The following is a 20204-nucleotide window of genomic DNA, read 5'->3' as shown; positions in this document are numbered from 1 at the left end:
TTTTGGGGAGAGCATATGATGAGGGAAGAGAGCAACTGATATGCAGTATAGTTGATACTAAGATGAGAGATGAGCAGTTTGGATTCAGATGAGGATGCTGTAGAACCAGTCGAATGTTTGTAATGAGACACATAGTAGAGAAGAAAATAGAGCAAAGAAATAGCTTGACTGGGCATTCCAAGTCTTAAATAAATTTCAGTGAATATGACATATTGATTTATGTTGGATTTAGAATGTTGACAGATTTTTATGTTACACTACATCTTACATGATTGTGTGTGGTGAATGGAATGGTATTGAAATGTTTATGATATAAAACCTCAATAAAAATTATATAAAAAATGTAAAACAACATTCTTGGGGGGGGCTAAGACCCCCTTGCAAACTATATATGTTTGGCCCCATCCCCATGCCTTTAATCTGTCTGGGCTTCCAAAAACTATGACTCCAATTAAGCATGACTTCAGGCAAATATATTTAGGATACTATATGAGTAAGTCATTTAAGCTTCAGTCAAATGAACGTGATTCAGTTAGGTATAAGGAATTAATGAAAAAGGTAGAAAAGAAATTGAGAGAAATGGAAAGGAATCAATGGAAGGTGATGCTGAGGAGGCACAGACTTCTACTGGCAGAAAAAGCAATATAAAAGGAAATTATATTCCAAGAAAATGGAATAAAGAAGAATTAAAAGTTTTTGCACAAAATATCCTGCAATGTATGTATGACAATGAATGGAACCTTAAAACAGAGAAGGTTGCTGCCCTGAAAATAAGTCATGCAAGTATAGAGCATATTCTAGCCATGGGGATTTGGTTTAAAAAATGAACAGCTCACATTTGTAAGGTGAACAATATTCATCTGTAGCTCGAATGTGACTGCCATCACTGCAGTAAGCATTTACTATGCAATACAGCAATATGGAAGCACCCAACAGTTTATCAGATGTTTAGCAGAGGATGTATGTGTTCTGTTTTTTTCTGAAGCACCTCTGCATTATTACTAGCAAATTTATGAAAATACAAGGTCACTATCACAGGTTTTATGAAAATGTTCCCAAATGGGTAACTGAAGCAGTGAAGGGAAAATATTCAAGATACAGTGATCAGTGAACCAAATAAGATAAGAACTGGGTATTAACTACATCTGAAACAATGCATCTAGCTCATGTATTATGCTTGTTTAGTTTTTTCCAAATGAGATGTAATAATCTGCAATACGTGCTAGTAACATAAGGTGAACTTATAAAAGGATATAAAGTAAAGTTAAACTGGAAATTAAGTAACTATGGTACAAAAACATACATCAAGGGTTCAGGTTGCAAAGATGTTAAACTTCACAAATGAACGTACATTATTGAAAACATGTAGGCTTTAGGAGGAGGGGCAGCTGCAGCATGAAAAAAGTGGAGACCATGCATTTCATTTAGTGTCAAATCAGAAAAAAAAAACGGAATCCTGCCCATACCTTGTTATATATGCTTTGAACATTCTGAAGTCTTCGAATGCTTTTCGTAATAGTGCAATTTTATTACTAGTGCATCAGCACAGGATTTTTCTATAAATTGCAACCATGCATGAATAACAAATTGTTTGTTTGTTTCTTTTGGCATTTCCCGGTTAGGGGTCGCCACAGTGGAACTCCTGTCCGCTAATGATTAGCAGTAGATTCTGATGTGCTGGCTTGCCGGGCCTAACGCACAACCTTCAACAAAGGAATGCCCATTCACGCATGAATAACAAATGGCAAATTAAAATTCCACATTTATTTTATATGGTAAACAATATTTGCCAGGGACTGTACACTGTTTTCAGCAACAGCAATGCACTTTTTAGACTACTCTGAGTCAAGGTGCACAAAGGTTACTATGGAAATGTCTTCAGTTTTCAATGACTATAAAAAATGCCATTGCCCTAGCTAATGTAGGAGCCAGATATAGGTTAGTTCATCAAAAAAAACAAAGGAACTAAAGCCTGTTTGTTCATGACAATCCAGATGAATTCCCATAAAAAAGATTGTTATATTGGGGACTGGTTATAAAGCACCCATAATTTCCCAGTCCAGGGGCTTGTTGATTCATGATTACCCATCATTTTTTTTTGACTGATAGATAAAGAAAAAAGGTTGCTGAAAGCCACTTTTAGTGACAAACATTTTAAGGTCTTTTTGCATGGGGAGGGGCAACCCAACTCCATGGCCACACAACAGTGGAGAAAGGGTAACACCATATGTTCACTGAAAGCAGATTTCAGCTATAAGTCCATTTCACTGCTGTCTGTCTGACACACCGTGTTCTGAATATTCATATGGTCCTGGTCTTGTGACCTCTGCATCCCATTCTAATTATTTCAACTGTCTTCAAGATCCTTTTTTTTTACCCATTCTGTCTATTCACCAGAAAACAGGCTTTGACCAATTGCTCACCAGCTCTGTAATAGTATACAACAGGAATACAATACCAGTGAATAATGAAAAATGAAACTAAAGGAGTTTTTTTTTGTTTTTTTTTTAATTACCTGATGAGGTTTGTCATGATTTCAGACTCACTCCTGCTAAACCAGTACTCACATCGATCACCTTCCTCTTTCATAAGAGACCTTAGTTACAGAATATTTCCCAAGCAAAATTTAAGGCAACTATGGTCATTTATTCAATATTTCAAACTTCAGAACATGGAGTAAAAAAACATCTGCGAGGATTGCTGGACATTGAGAATGTGGAAAATAAAGCTAAAAATTAAATTAAAGTTACATTTATAGGGAATTATTTTAGTTGTAGTCTCACTCACAATAACATGTATGTCTGTCTCTCTTATGTATGTTGCTTATAAACATATATTTACCCTTCTACTTATATTATTTTTGAAAGTAGCTCTTAAAAATATGCTGAATAGAAATGAACAGAGTAACAAATTCTACTGTACATTTTAACTTTTTTTAAGATGCTGTTCAAATGTAGCAGACATTCACTGTTACTATTTTCACAATGAAAAAATAAGTTCCCATTTAATTAAAATGTAGTATTTTATAAATAAATATATATATATATATATATATATATATATATATATATATACATACATACACACATATATATCAAGTAAGACTTTGTACTGATATTTGTTACTGCCTGCCAGGTGTACTCAAGATGTTACAGTGAGGATCTATCCAAGCAACCAAACAGAATTTCGATTTGGAATGGAAGCCTTCACTTTCATTGGAGACTACGAACAGGTTAGACCTTGCCTACATATACAAATGACCATTGCCTGATTATTATTAGATGTTGCAGACAGTCAACTGCAGGTGACAGAGCTAACCATATTCACCTGAACAAACTGGTATATCTAATCCAGACATGCCTATTTAATATAATAATCATGATAAAAAATATTCACTTCATTAGTGTTTTCTAAGAAGTTCTTCCATCTCCCTGCATAACATCTAAAATTGCTTTTCCAGAATGATCCATATTTCTGACGTGATCATGGTTACTATTGCTTTTTAATTGATGGTTTAGTGCTTAAATTAAACAGAGTCAAGAGACTAGCTAAAATGGTTTCAAATATGTATTAAAATCTATCAAATCTAAAATATTAAAGGTTTTATGGAGAGTTTTTTTTTTCATCTTAACAATGCAAAAATACCAATTTCTGCACCAACACTGAATAGGTACAATTAGTAGAAGATCGTTTTGTCTTTTTAATAGGGCACTTTATTTACTTTAATTATTTTGAGACTTCTTCCTTGTTTAATTTAGTAGTACTGTGCCTCCAACTTCATAACTCAGGTGTGTTTTTAAGCATAACTGATAGACTGTTTTGCTAAAAAGAAGGGTACAGTGCTTTGATAATGCTTATCCCTGTGAGTAGACAGAATGTGAGGGTACAGTGTTTTGATAATGCTTCTCCCTTTGAGTAGAACGAATGTGATTATGTGTGTGATGTCCCCTCCTCTGGACCAGTGATCAAAGATCCAAAATCCTTACCACTGACACCGGTGGGAAACGTTCATTGAGAGAAAAATAGACACACAAACCAAATCATTTAATTTTGGGCTATTTTTCTTACAGTTAGCTGGACTAAACTTAACCCCTTCCCTTCCAGTATCCCCTGTTAAAATATATACATTTCATCAGTTACAACAATACAGTCTGACATACATGTATATTTCTTTTCTGTCCAGCAAGACCCACTGTTGATACATTTTTAACACAAGCATCTGTACAAATCAGTTTGATATTCAAATGACAAATAATTCTTTACAAAACTCCAGTTAGCTATGCTGGCATATGTTATACATGCACTGCCCTACTGTCCCTGATACAGCTGGCACTACTTCACATCAACACATCTGTTCTCCCTTTGAAGACTCAAGCTAGTTCTTCAAGTGACCCTAGAGGAACATTGCTTGAGAGAAATTAGCCTGTCTGGGAACACATTAACTCATACCCTGGCTTAAGAGCCCATCTGCATTGGCATTGCTGACTATAGTGCTGCACTGTCATATCATATGCCTGCAACCCTACACTCTACCTTAATAACTTGACATTTTGCTGGCTGGCTCAATGTAGCCATTATAGGGGATTGTGGTCTGTAACTACAGTGAGTTTCCTTCCATACAGATAGGCCTGAAGTTTTTGCAATGCCCATATTATGGCTAGACATTATTTTTCTACAGCTGCATAAGATTGCTCCCTGGGGTGAGTCTACAGCCAAGATATACAATGGGGTGAGCTTCTTCCTCTGAGAAAACCTGGTTGAGTGCAGTCCCCACCCCACGGTTTGAAGCACCCACTTGTTAAACAAATTATTTGCTGTAATCTGGACTGGCTAACACAGGGGATCCTCCCAATGCCCCTTTAAACTTTTGTAATGTCTACTCACAGGCTGGGGTCCACACAACCTTATCTGGCCTGTTTTTCCCAGTTAGCTCTGTGAGGGGAGCATCTATTGCACCATAATTTGGGATACACTTTCTATAGTACCCTGCTGTCCACAAGAATGCTCTCACAGGCTTTTTTGTAACAGGGACAGGCCATGCCTGAATGGCTTCCACTTTGGCAGGTTCTGGCCTGATCTTACCACTCCCCACTCTATGTTCCAGGTAGTAGACCTCTGCCTTACCCACCCGACACTTACTAGGCTTAACAGTCAACTCTGCCCTTTGCAGTCTGTCCACAACCACCCTGACATGCTGAAGGTGATCTTGCCAGAAATGGCTGTAGAAGGCAATATCATCCAGGTAAGCAAGGGCATAATCTCCTGGTCTTGCTAGGATATGATCGACCAGCCTCTGGAATGTTCCTGGGATGTTTTCATCCCAAAGGCATATTCATGAACTCATATAATCCAAAAGGAGTGCCCTTTATCTAGCAATGGGAGTCAAGGGCAGCTGCCAGTAACCCTTGGTCATATCAGTAGTGGTCAGATACTGAACACACCCAGCTGCTCTAAGGCTTCATCTGTCCTAGGCAGGGTGTAAGCATCTGACTCTGTGTGACTGTTTAGATTCCTGTAGTCCATAAAGAATCTGGTGCTGCCATCCTTCTTTCATACCAGCATCACTGAGGAGGCCCAGGGACTGCTGGACTCCTTAATTACTCCCAGTTCCAACATCTCCTGTACCTCCTCCCTCAGAGTCTATCTGACTTGCTCAGACAGCCTGTAAGGGGCCTGCCTGATAGGTCTTTGGGGTGCTGTATCCACATGCTACTGCACCAGCTGGGTGCACCCGGCTTTCCCAATGAACATGTACCCAAACTATTGTAACACTGCTCAGATTTCTCGAACCTGGATAGCTACCCTTTCCAATGTTGTGTCAGTCTGAACCCCACTGAGGAGATAGATCACCAGATCCTCCTCAGACTCCTCTTGCCAGCTACTGCAAATATTCAGCACAAGAGCCTCCCTATCATGGTAAGGCTTCATCATGTTAACATAGTACAGTTTGTGCCCCTGCCACCTGCCTAGCCATTTTAACATATAGCTAACTTCACTGACCTTCCTCACCATTTTGAAGAGTCCTTCCCAAGATGCCTGCAGCTTATTGTGTCTTATAGGAATGAGCACCATAACCTGCTGTCCCACAGCATAATCTCTTGCTCGAGTATACCAGATTCTCCTGGGCCAAGTCCATCAGCTCCCTAAGCCTTGTCCTGAGGTTTAGGGCATAATGCCACAACAGACTCCTTGTGAGATTCACACTTACCCTCCCACTCATCACAAATCATATCCATGGGCCCCCTCACCCTATGCCCATGCAGCAATGAAAAGGGTAAAAAAACTGTGTATTCATGGGGTACCTCTCTGTATACAAACAGCAGATGTGGCAAATGTTTGTCCCACTCTCTCTCTTAAAATGGTCTGCAAATGCCCTTAACATGGTCTTCAATGTAAAGATTAACCTCTCCACAACACCATTAATCTGGGGGGGGGTATGGGGTAGTCTTTAGGTTTTTCACCCCACAGTGATCTTACAGATAAGGTTGCATAATCTACTACCACTAGGATATATTTCTTCCCTGTGGAACTTGTGGTACTCAGAGGCAACATGATATCCATAGCTATCCTCTGAAATGGCTCCTCAATCACAGGCAATCAAAGGAGCTTTGACCTTGCCTCCTGTCTTGCCTACTTTCTGGCACCACTCACAGGTTCTGCAATACCCTATTACATCCCTTGTAATCCCAGGCCAATAAAAGTTCTGCATAATACATCTCTTGGCACGCTTTATGCCCGTATGATCTGTAAAAGGAATGTCACAGGCTATGGCTAGAAGTGCCAGACGGTAGGCTCTGGGTACTACTAACTGATTTATTACCTCAACCTCTACCCCTCCCTCAGGGGTCCACTCTCTGTACAATAACCCTTTGTTCCAGTATATAGACTCCCCTTTTCTTTGAAAATCAGGTGCCTCCTTAGCTACACCCTCAAGCCTCGTAATGTAGGGTCCAAGAGCTGAGCCTGTCTGAACTCTACCTTTGTAATCATTTTCAGCTCCCCTTCCACAGGAAGTCTGGTATCTTCTGACAGCAGTGCCTGTCAGCCTGGGTACTACCACTGACCTCTGACTGTGCAGTCACCCTGTCCAAGGAAACATCAGTACCTATCAGCAGCTGCGGCTCACCTTCAGACTCACTGCTACAGGGTAGCTCCCTCCCTAACTAGCCACATCACAATCCCCGGCTTCAGGTGTGGGGTCTGTCTGGGTCTCCCCCCCCAAGCTGCCAGACCCACATGCCTGTCTCCCAGCCTGACTGCATGTAACTGCATGCACACAAGATACTGCATTATCAAAATCATCCCCTATCAAGACATCTGCAGGGATATCCTCAAATGCACCTACTTGTTTGCTTCCTTTTCCACCATCTCAGTTAAGGTGAACCCTGGCCAGAGGTATTTAGAATGGGGTCCCCCCTAAAGTACTGCTCTTCTTTAACCACTGCAGTCTTCACAATGGTTATGCTGTGCCTCTCTTAGCAGTGGTCTCTTTTCCATCCACGAAGATAGGATAATTTGGTACCCCTGTTGTCTCCAGACAAGCTACCACTGACATGCTGTTATTCCCACTTGTTGGCTCCCTCAACCTTTGTTCCCCACCTTGCTTCAGTGGACATTTGTATGCTACATGGCTCCTCTGGTTACAGTTAAAACATCTAAACCCAGATCCTGGCTGTGTACCTGAACTAGTGACTTCCCCTTTTACTGGTGGATTCTGTTTGGGTAGTTTAAGCTGCCATCCATGGGTTCTCTTACATGCATGTGCAGCACTGGGTATCCCCTTCTTGTACAGTGCTGCCCTGCTTGCCAAGTAGAGATCCCCTTTTCTCCTCAGCTCATCTGCACTTGCTGTCTGCCAACTAGATTCTCATGTCCTCAGGCAAAGTGGTAAGGGCTTGTTCCCTCATCAAAAGGTCTGCCACCCTTTCAAAAGTGGTCACCTAAACCCCACTCATCCTCCTATTAAAATAAGTGCTTATCTCAGCAATATAATCACATACACTTTCGTTTGCACTACATCTATGCTCACAAGTTTTTTTTTTTTTTTTCTGTAAGCTTCAGGTGTTAACTAAAGCATTCCAATAAAGATTGTTTAACCTTTAAACAATCAATATCAGACAATTTAGAAACAGCAGTTTCAGCTTTACTATGGAGTAAGGGGATCAGGAACCGTACCTACAGCCCTTGGTCAACATCATACTGTGTACATATTCTGTTAAATATATGAATAAAGCTATCAATATTATCACCTTCTGTATACTGTGGAAGAAATTTACTGACCTCTGTTGCTTCTGGGGTTCGGTTATTCCATGTTCCTATCGAAGAGTCAGCATGTCCCTCTCATGTTGATGCTGTTTCTCATTTTCTTCAGCCTCCAAATGCCACAGTCTCACTACCAATTCTAATTCCATATGTTTTGCCTCCACTTCAAGTCTCTTTAACTCCAGACGGGTTTTAAGTCCTCTGAGGAAAAGGTGAACTGTCATGTTTCTGAGGGCTGCTCTTGTGGAGCTTGCCTTTTGACCATTTGCTTTGGTTTGAGGGCTGCACATCCGCATCAATAGACTGGTTGTCTTCCTGGTTGCTGGTCTGTGTTGCAGCTGCTACTAAGGCTAAAATCATTTCTTCTTTAGTCAGGTCGGTAGTCACCAGTCATTTGGATTTGCACACCTTAGCCAACCGGTTCACTGTCAGCTTGCCATAATTCTCTGGTGACATATTTGCCTGTTTCCCTGACTAAACTAAACTAAAAAAAAAAATAATAAAACCGTTGCGAAAAATGAAACTCTGTATGTGTACCTTATGGCTGCTGAGAGTATACACACACCTTTAGTGACAACTGCTTACAGGCTACAGAAGTTCAATTAATATCTACACTGCTGCTCAACAATATGTGATATCCCTCCTCTGGGCCAGTGATCAAGGAGCTTCAATCCTCACCACTAGCACCAGTGGGAAACATTCACTGATAAAAAATAGACAAACTCAGTATTTTCAGATGCAGTCCTCTGCACCAAGTACAACTTCCCTTAAGAGCACTCAGGGAATGCACACTCCAGTCCTGGGACTGGGCTTTCTCTTTAGGTCCCAAATAAGACTCCCCACTGACCACTATAGAGCTGAGACATTGGCCAGGTGTTTCAAGCCAGGTCCTCCACCACCCTGTCTATGAAATCAGTGCTCTCAGTGTCCCTGTTTAAAATAGTTGTTAGACATAATCTCTTTGAGATTTGATTTTCACACACACATACACACACCTGGGAAAGGCTGGCACAGATTACCCTCTCTGCCACTTCCACCCAGACTATAAGGTAGATCTACTGCCACCAGAACACCTGAAGCCAGCTACTTTAAGACTCTTACCAGGGCACCCAATTATACTTATCAAAATTAATACTCATACAAATGGTAGTGTTTAACAAAGCAGCAAGACTTTCAGGAACTTGGAGCCACAGTGCTACTAAATAAATGCAAGTACTCTCAAAGGTTAAATATTTTCTGAAAGACTAGCCACAATGAAAGGTTACATATATTAATAATAAATAATAAAAATATGAAAATACTGAATATCTATTTACAAAAAACATCAGACTTTCAATCACAGAAAATATAAAAAGCAGCACAGATGGAAAGACTCAGACAGATACAGAAAAAACTACATTCAGCTAATCTCACTATATTTTTCCTAACTGACTGAAGAATTACTTTTCCCTAGTTACTTACTAAAGCAAGACAAGATTAATGTGGATGAGTGTCTTGTCAGGTCCAAAAACAGAGTGCACACCTGAAATCTCTCACTAGTATTCAAATACAGTTTCAGCGCTGGCTACAGAATAACATCACATCTGGTCACCGGACTCTGTGGTTCCCACACTACCCCCTCACTAGAAACTGAGCCAGGATCTGGTGCTGATGTGTCACAATACACACATATAACTTTAGCTAAGGTTTATTACAGCATCTGGAAACTGTAAAATAATTCCAACACTTCCACCCTTCCTGCAGAAACTAACCAGCTATTCTCTGGCAATATTCAGACCTGTGAGATAATATCTTTATGGCTTAAGCCAGGTCATTTAATTTTAGGGTATTTTTCTTAAGGTTAGCTGGGCTGAGCTTAACTCCTTCCCTTCCCATATCCTCTATTAAAATATATACATTTTATCAGTTACAACAGTACAGTCTGACATAGATTTATATTTCTTTCTGTCCAGCAGAACCCACTGTTGATACATTTTTAACCCAAGCAACTTTACAACTACATTTTTAACACAAGCATCTCTACAAATCAGTTTGATATTCAAATGACATAATTTTTTACAAAACTCCAGCTGGCTATGCTGGCATATGTTACACATGCACTGCCATACTCTCCCTGGCACAGCTGGCATTACCTCACATCATCACAATGCATGTGTTACCAAACATATTAGCTATGAATGTTGTACTTTCTTATTTGACTGGTATGACAGGTAAACAAGCAGCAGCTCAGACTTTTGCTAGCAAAATATTTAAAGTATATTCAATATAAGAAATGATTTTCATGCATCATATGCTGCTTAAATTTGTGGTGACCCCTAACCGGGAAAAGCCGAAAGAAGAACAGCATATGCTGCTTAAATTTATTTCACTAGACATGATGTCATTCTTTCAAGTCTTTATAAAGAAATGAATTTGTATGCATGAAACTGGAATATTTACTGTATGTAAGAATATTCATTCCTTTCCCTCAGTTTACAGCACAAATTGGAATATCTATCTGTTCCTAGAATTTACAAGATGCAGTTCAGTTACAGTGTGTGCAGGCACTTTGTTTGTGTCACTTAAGCTCTTTGGTATTACTTATAATAATTCACCATTTATATTTATGTACCATTATCCTTAGTGCAGTCATTTCTATGAGTATTACATTACCAGTTCTAAATTAAAGTAATAATTGATCTGCACTAGCTGATTTTTATCCTTCATCTGTAGGACTAAGACCAGCAAGACCTTTAATCAGCCCAGCTCAGCTCATAAAATTTACCAGACCAACCTGGCCTCTCCTTTTTACTCACAATGCATATTGCATGAGGAACTGTCTCAAAATCTATGAAACCAAAGATTGCACATATCCACCTTTTTTTTTTTTTGTAATATCCAGAAATCAAAATACTTGCACTGAAGTTCAAAAAACATGGTACTAACCTTAGGATTCTGTTTGGCAACAAAGACAGAATCCTAAAGTTTGTAAAAGCACCACCTCGGGCTAATCTTTTTAAAAATGAAGTATCACTCTAATGGAATGTAATCAAGTCTGGTCCAGTTTTTGCCAGAGTGAAAGGCAGCAACCCTATGGAAGCCTGCAAAAATTGAACAACAGAAAAGGAAAATGGAGAATTAGTCAAAAGAAAAATAATAAGAAAAATAACAACCTTGTCTAGACCCAGAAGTTGGGGGACTGGGGAGAGGATAATGAAGGATATAAAGCTACCAAAGCAGATTTATGTTTAAGGTGAGCACGTAATTTGCATATCTGACACTGACAGTTTCATAACTTTTCACCTGTAGGACAGAGTGCCAAGCTAACTGTTCACAAGTGGAACTCCAGAGGGGAGAGCCCTGAAAAGGGCAGCCTTTGGAAAAAAAAACTCTGTTGTAAGATGCAGCCTAATCGCAGGTTACTTTAAGGTGCAGAAGATACCCGCTTAAATACTGCAGCCACAAGATCCATGATGTCCCAGACATATACTGCAAGTGGGAATAAAAGGCATATGAACTTATGATATGTAACGTTCTGCCCTAAATGTAGAAAGTGACTGCCACACTTCAGCAACGGTTCCATAGCTATGGGAGACTAAAGTTGCACAATACTTAGTACTGAGCAGTTTAGAGAACAAGAAGACCTAGGGTTACAGCCTTTGTAAAGGAACATTAAAGTTGAGAAGAAGTCTTAGATGGTTGCAATTATTTATGCTGCAGTAGAGACAGACATCATTAGGAATTTAATACCAAGGGAGTAGCATCTGGAAGTGGTTAGGAGATGCTGTATTAACTAAAAACCATGAGGAGGGGCAAGCTAGGCCATGAGTGAAAGGGAACAGGTTCTGAGGTCTCTGAGGAAGAAATGTTACTTGGATTAACCAAGAGAGCTGTGGGAATGCATGAAATACAAAGAAATCCATCACAGTCAGGTGCTACATCAGAAAGAACTGAACAGTAATCGTCAACCAGACCAAACAAGGAGGCTGCGAATGGTATGTTTGATGAGGATATCCACTATAGACAAGTGCAACCTTGACCCAGTCAGAAAAGAGAAGCTAGATAACAGGGTTAAAGGATCCACTCACTGAGAAACCGCTGACTTAAAGCCTTGTATGAGAAAGCACCATGCTAGAAAAAATCTGAGGTGACTGAGAGAACCTATGGTGCAAAGAAATACTTGTACTCTTGGGTTAAGAAAGACGAAGGATGTAGGAGCAAGTGGCATTCAAACATTGAGATGATCTTACAGTCCAAGTTAAAACACCGAAGAACTAGCATAAATTCCAGTTAGGAAGACAAATCTCCATGCTCAGGCTTGATGGTGAAGCTGTAAGTAGCTGCAAGTGCATATGCACATTAATGAATATATCTAATCATAGATTACCTAGGGAAAGGGTTACAAGGTCTTTCCAAAAATCACACAGTCAAGATGAACTTGAGCAAAAAACATTGTGCAAAAGGCCTAGGAAGAAATGTCAAAGCAAATGGTTTAAGCTATTCTCAAATATTTGTTGTGAGGCATTGTTATGCTTTTCAAATGAAGTACTTAGCTAACTGTATGTAGTCTAGGGAACTAACTGAAGTAGTGACTGCTTTTACTACAGAAACTGTTTGCTATAACATATGCTCTTATGTTTACAATGGGGTACGGGACTAACTGAAGCAGTGACTGCTTTTACTACATAAACTGTTTGCTGTTAAATATGCTGTTATGCTTACAATGGATTTTGGCTGGTGACTCGTGTAATGTAATGCTCCTTAACTGGTTTTTGACTGTTTTGTATACTTGCCTACAGTCTCATTTCCCTGGTTATTTTTATAAGCTGCAACTGCACATATTCAGTTTACTCAAGCAGTGTTTTAAGTTGCCAGAGATGGAAATGCTTGTTCCCTGTTGGCAACTGGCAAGCTTCTTTGGCTCTATTGATCAGTGCTATTCTGTATTACTTAATATTGAAGTTCTGCATAAGTGTGTGTTCTGTATTAACTTCAAATGTGTTCTCACCAATTATTGCCTACTTTACTCTTATTTTGAGAAATGATGACTGCATAAGTATGTGTTTAACTGCTACTGTTATATGATTTCTGCCTGATATCTAATCCACTACAAGGCCTGATCTCAGCAGTCCATACATTATGGTCCATTGAACTTATGCCTCTCTCAGTCATTGCACACTCCCTCTACAGACACCATAGATTCCCTTACAGTTTCTGTGTGTTCCTTTGTACCTCTCCTAACAACACACATCCGCACTCAGTCAGCTCACCCTCACTCCTCTTACTTTACTTCTCACTGAGGTGTTGAGCACTTTGCAATAACTAGCCATATTCCTAACATCACTTATTATCTCTTTTTTTACAACACACTTGGTCTTCCTTTATAATCGCAGCTTGGTCCACCCCTCCCCCCCCAGCAACTGAAACATTGCCAAATAAAACCACTGTTACTGTCCGGTTTCTCCCTACAGTTATTTCAAGCCAAGAATAACACTTTTTAATAAGGATACCCACCAGAAAAGTCTGCATAGGTAACTGAATGTTTACAATTCTTATTATCAGCAAATATGGTCCTTTAATAGTTACTTTTTAAACATTGTGACTGAATGTTTACAATTCTTTTTATAGCATATTTGGTACTTTTACTAGCTATTTTTTAAACATTGTTTCAGCTGGCGTGCACACCTGCAAGGGCTTCCCCCCACCACAGGCAACTATAGCTTCATCTTTCAACACTACGTGGTGCAACTAACAATATACTTGCTGTATCTTGTCCCAAATAAATCTGCCTCCCCATTGGAATTCCTGTAAAGTAGGGTTGGTACCATTTACTTGGTGTATTTTGTTCCCAAATAGTTTTGCCTTCCTTTGTTGATTTACTTATACAGCAAGGCCATAAAAGTAGTGTTTCTGCAGCTATCTTTACACTCTTACCTTTCTGCCTCTAGATTTTCCTTGCTTTCACTTACCTTATAACTCCAAGGTTTCCACTTCTCATACTGATTGTTTTTCTTTGCACTCTACTCTGAGGGGGGCCAGACCGCTCCATTCACCCTTGCTACTCTCAGGCTCACTCCACTTCTTCACCCTTCCCCATTCCCACCCATCCCTGAATCACCTAGACTTATACAAACACTAACCACTCACCCTAACTTCCCCAATCAGCAATCACCCTCTGTCCTCCAGTCACACCTCAATTAATCAATACACTATTTGTAATACTCCTCCCTTCCCTAACACAACTTAATTCCAACTGTCGTTAATAACTCTACTCCCACCAAATTCCCAGCGCACAGTACCTCAATTAGGGCTGCAAGATGTATATATAATTGTAGTCAGACACAAAGAATATTCCAAATAGCAGCAACTTTAATCCAACACAGCAGCAACAGTACGTAGGAACAAATACACCACACGTTTCGTCCACAACTTCTTCAGAATGACTACACAGCCTAGGAATAACATTTAAATACACTAATTAAATTCAAACTGACCTATGAGAACCATTTACTTTGAATAAATTAATTAATTACAAAATGTATATATTAAAAACCAAAGTCATTTTAAAAATATTAAAAACTTTAGAAACATTGTTACTTTGTTTATACAATACAGAATAAACTCATAAATACATAAAAAATTATTTGATTGTGTTAATGAAAATTTATGTACATAATAATGAATTTTTCTGATGTTAACAAGTCATATAATGCCCTCTAGTGGTTGATGTATGTAAATAAATGATGGACTACTACAAATTAATGACTTTTATAAAAAGTTTTAAAACCACTTATTATACATATTTTAAAACAATTTTGCTACTGAATGTACATTTAAAATTAAAATTAAAGTTTTGCCGATCTCATTTTCAACACAGGTGCCAAAGTGATCATATCATTTATACCTGGGAATTTATTTGACTCTAAAACAATTTGCCAATATAATTCCCTGTATGCAACCAAAGTCTCCCAACAACCTCCCCTAGGATCTAATGGTACAACTTCTAAAACAAAGAAATTAAAATAAGCCCCATCACAGACCAAGGTATGCTTAAATAAAGAATTTGTGTCCCGCTTGGTCCTGATATCATACAGGTGCTCATAGATTCTCTGTTTCATTTTTCTTTCACTTTTGCCAACATAAAATGCTTCGTATTTTCCACATAATGCAATATATATAATACCTTTTGTGTTACAATTTGCAAAGGAGTGTAGAGTGAGTGTCTTTTTGCGGGCTACTAAAAAATGTGTGTTACCAGTCTTCAAATTCTTACAGTATCCACAAGCGCCACACTTAAAAACACCATGTTTTTTCTTTTTATTTTCATCACATCCCTTTGCATAACTAGCCTTTTCAAGGATTCCTTTTATATTGCAACCTCTTTTGTAAGTGTACTTGATTTCATTGTCAAAAATATAACCTAAATCAGATACTTTTGCGAAATTGTTCCATTCACTATCTACAATTTTTCTAACCTTTTTAGTCTGTCCGTCATAGGTTAGAATAAGGCCCGAGGCATATCCATCCCTAGGGATGTTATTTTTATTGTTCTTACCATTTGTCTCACTTAAAACTTTACCTAATATAGGTGCAAATCTTCCCTCTCTTCCTTCTAGTACCTCATGCAGTGTTTGATCAATCAATTCTATAGGATAAGCCCTATCCAAAAACATAGACTTCAGATTTTCACATTCTTTTAAAAACAGAAGATCATCAGAAGTCATTCTACATATTCTCACTACTTGTCCTTTTAAAACACTTCTTTTCTGAAAAAATGGGTGAGAACTTGAGAAATGTAAGTAGGTATTGGAAAAAGTTTTCTTCCTATACACACTTGATACAAAACACTGACCATTTTTCTCCAAAATACATCTAAATAATTCACATTAGTATTGGAAAAATAACTAGTGAATTTTAGAAAGTTTGTGGTACTATTTACATAATTTACAAAAAGTTCAAACCCATCAGAAGTGCCCTTCCACAAAAAGCATAAATCATCAAGGAACCTAACATATAGTGTCCACTTGTTTTCAAACCTTGGTATCAAAATGTATTTATTCTCCCAGTAAGCCATAATAATGTTGGCATAAGTTGGTGCACAATGTGCCCCCATCGCCACCCGCTTGGTTTGCCTGTAATATTCTCCTTCAAAAAATAAAAAATTGTTTTTCAATACTATTTCCATTAAGATTAAAATAGTTCTAAATTCATTTTGGGAGATTCTTTTGAGGGGTAATAACATTTCTTCAAACCAGGCTAAACCCGTATCATGAGGTATATTGGTGAATAAGTCTACAACATCTAATGTACCAAAGCCAGTGGTCTCATCATACAAATGGGGTTTTATTTTACTAAGAAAATGCCAAGAATCCTTTAAGATGTTTTCATTCTCATCAATTATATGCTTAATTTTAAGATCTATATACTTGGCAAGAGGGGCTGTAACTGATCCATTTCCAGCGACAATAAGTCTAAGGGGAGGGTCCATTTGGTCTTTGTGCACCTTAGGGATTCCAAAAACTGTTGGAATCCTAGGCTTCTCCACATGTAAATATTTGTAAGTCTTTAGGTCAATCAAACCATCGAACAATAGATCATTCAGTACAACATATATTCTTTTGTACGCAACATTAATCTCATTAATTGAAGTAACACTATACTTTTCTACATCATGTAATAGGTTCAACATCTTTCCTGCATACATGTTACGATCCATGAAAACCACCCCACCCCCCTTATCAGGTTTCATAATACAAACTTCTTTGTCAATACTTAAGGTTAATAAAATGTCTTCTTCACTTTTAGTAAGGTTTGGCCATATATATTCCTTTCTTAAACCATTTCTTAATTCTTTTTCTAATGATAATTCAAAGTTTTTTAGTTGAGGATGTAGGGGTGGGTTAAAATTACTCTTTCGTACTAATTCACTTGGACCCATTGTCAAATGTTGTCCTTTAAAGAATAGTTCCAAATTTTTCTTCCTAATAAACATTTTAATATCTACAAGCAACCTAAACATATTTGTTTTACACTGTGGAATGAATAATTTTTTATGTATTTATGAGTTTATTCTGTATTGTATAAACAAAGTAACAATGTTTCTAAAGTTTTTAATATTTTTAAAATGACTTTGGTTTTTAATATATACATTTTGTAATTAATTAATTTATTCAAAGTAAATGGTTCTCATAGGTCAGTTTGAATTTAATTAGTGTATTTAAATGTTATTCCTAGGCTGTGTAGTCATTCTGAAGAAGTTGTGGATGAAACGTGTGGTGTATTTGTTCCTACGTACTGTTGCTGCTGTGTTGGATTAAAGTTGCTGCTATTTGGAATATTCTTTGTGTCTGACTACAATTATATATACATCTTGCAGCCCTAATTGAGGTACTGTGCGCTGGGAATTTGGTGCTTGTACTTTGTTTATCAGTTCATTTTTGCACCATCCATTCGCCTTTTAATAACTCTACTCCCACCATACTACACCAAACACCCCTCTGTCCCTACATCTTCTTTATCACAAATCCAGCTAACCTAACATTTCAAAACAAAGAATACACACCATGCTCTTTCTCCTGCCCACACTCTATAACCTACTGCTATCTGCATAATATCTAACATCCTACACTCACTTACAGATACAACATGACCATAGCCCCACACTATATTATACTAATAGTATCCACTCATCCCTCTCCTACCTTACCATCTCCTCCCAACTCTACAATCACACACCTACTGCATACTTCTACTTCAAACATGTAGCTGTCAGCAATACTACTAACCACTTCAGCAAACACCTTCACATACTCTCCAAACAGTCACACAAACATGCATGTATATTCACATATTCTCTGTAGTGGTGATATACACCCCAATCCCAGGCCACATACTACACAATATTCCATCATGCCTACCATTACACCCCTTCCTCACATTAAAACTTTAGTCCTTCTCATTCTTAACAGGAACCTTAGAAGTCTAGTTAAGAAAACCCCAGACTTCTATGCAGTCATTGCACAATACTCAGCAGACATTCCTATAGCAACAGAAACTTGGCTAAAACCCCATATAAGAGACCCAGACATACTCCTTCAAGGTTATTGCATACACATGTTAAACAGGATGAGGAAGGGAGGCAGGGTTGCAATCTTCTACAAAGTTAATCTAAGCATAGACTACCTACCCATCAAACACCCTTATGATAACAACTTTGAAGTCCTAGCAACAAGGCTCAGAATCAACCCAAAGAAAAAAATTACTATAACAGCCACTTACATACCACCTGACAATAATCCCAGTGCCTTTGAGAAAATCATAGCCTGGACAGCCTCAACCTACACCCATGAAATCATTATCAGAGGTAAGTTCAACTTAGACTGGAACACTTGCATTGGTGATAACCCCTCCACCTTCATAAATCTACATGGTTTCTCCCAAACTATACAGTTTATCACTCAAATAGATAAACATAGCAAAAGGGAATCTATCTTAGACTGGTCACTTATTAACAGTACCACCCACAACTATCTCTCCGGATGCCTTCCAAATAATTTAAGTGACCATAGACCTACCTACTTAATCCATCATCAGCTCAACCCACCCAGAACCATAGTTTACAAAGTCATACGACATACCAAAATCTTCTCCAATGAAGCATTCATAGACATGCTCAATACATGTAACTGGACACCACTCCATCATTTCCAACTTGACCAGGCCGTAACATACTTCAGTGACACATTTCTAGCTATTCTAAATAGCTTAGCATCAACTCATACATGCCATGTTAAAAATAAGAGATTGCTCTGTTTATTTATTTGTTTCACTGAAAATTGTGGTCTCTGTCTCTCTGCAGTTAGTTTCCTGCCCTCCCTCCCTCCCTGTTCTTGTTGTGGTATTACTCTTGGTGGTTTTGGAATTGCCTGCCCCTCCTGTAAATTTCTGTTTGAACACTCCTCCTGGGTCCATCCCATTTGCTCACTAAACCGAGTACAGTAAGATCATATTTTGATTTAAGACACTCCTACCAGTCCCATCGGTTCAGCTCTATCCCAGCTCTATCCCAGTCTAGTGTCATTAGCTCATTCTACCTAATACAGAGAGAACATTTGAGAAGGCCAACCCACTTATGTCCTTAACCTTGAATTATCTTCTGTTTCTCTTTTCTCCCTTTCCACTTTAGTAAAAAAAAAAACTTTGCTAGAATCTCTTTGTGTTCTGACTGAGTGTGCTTCTCAGCTATTTTGGCACATTTTAACTGTTCAGAGTTGAATAAAACAGTAACTGAATTCAGTTCAGAAAACAGTTTGAATAAATTACATATACTTAAACTATATTTGCTTTTAGTATTGCTACACACTCAAGTGTGATAGCTTGCACTGTACTTTAATTGTTTTTAGTGCTCTTTTAGCTGCTTTTCTGTAAAAAAAAATCTAAGCTTGTTTCTTGCCTTTCCTGTAACTAGTCTAGCCAGATACAGATTTGCTGTATCCAGGATTGTTTGTAAGCTTCTGAGCCTCCCAAGCCTTTCTGTGTTGGAGGGAAGCCTTCTAGCTTATCAGTGGGAGTGGTAAGCACTAGGTAGCCTATCTACCACAAGAGTGGTTTCTGGCACAGAAATTGTAGTTTATTGGCTGTTTGGGTAATTTTTTCCATCTCTTTCAACTTTCTGGTTTAAACGCCTCATTTGTGCTTGTTTCCCACCTTTCCTATAACTAGTCTAGTCCGGATACAGATTTGCTGTATTCAGGACTGTTTGTAAGCTTCTGAGCCCCCCAAGCCTTTCTGTGTTGGAGGGAAGCCTTTTAGCTTGTCAGTGGGAATGGTAAACACTAGGTAGCCTATCTACCACAAGAGGAGTGGTTTCTGGCCCAGAAATTGTAGTTTATTGGCTGTTTGGGCAGCTTTTCCATCTCTTTCAACTTTCTGGTCTAAAAACCCACATTTGCAATTTTCCCACC

At 38.5% G+C, this 20204-nt stretch overlaps 1 protein-coding gene across 1 annotated transcript in view; it reads left to right on the top strand.

The window, feature by feature from the left end:
* LOC122791765 overlaps positions 1 to 20204 on the top strand; it is a 373623-nt gene that overhangs the window by 312705 nt on the left and 40714 nt on the right. The window contains exon 11 of the mRNA XM_044059689.1: positions 3136 to 3232. Coding sequence (XP_043915624.1) covers positions 3136 to 3232 — 97 coding nt within the window. The remainder of the gene's footprint in view (positions 1 to 3135; positions 3233 to 20204) is intronic.

The sequence above is a fragment of the Protopterus annectens genome, chromosome 17.part0, assembly GCF_019279795.1.
Source record: "Protopterus annectens isolate FY-2018-M chromosome 17.part0, PAN1.0, whole genome shotgun sequence".
NCBI lineage: Eukaryota > Metazoa > Chordata > Ceratodontiformes > Protopteridae > Protopterus > Protopterus annectens.
The sequence above is the reverse complement of the archived record's forward strand: the minus strand, read 5'-3'. Positions and strand labels throughout refer to the sequence as shown.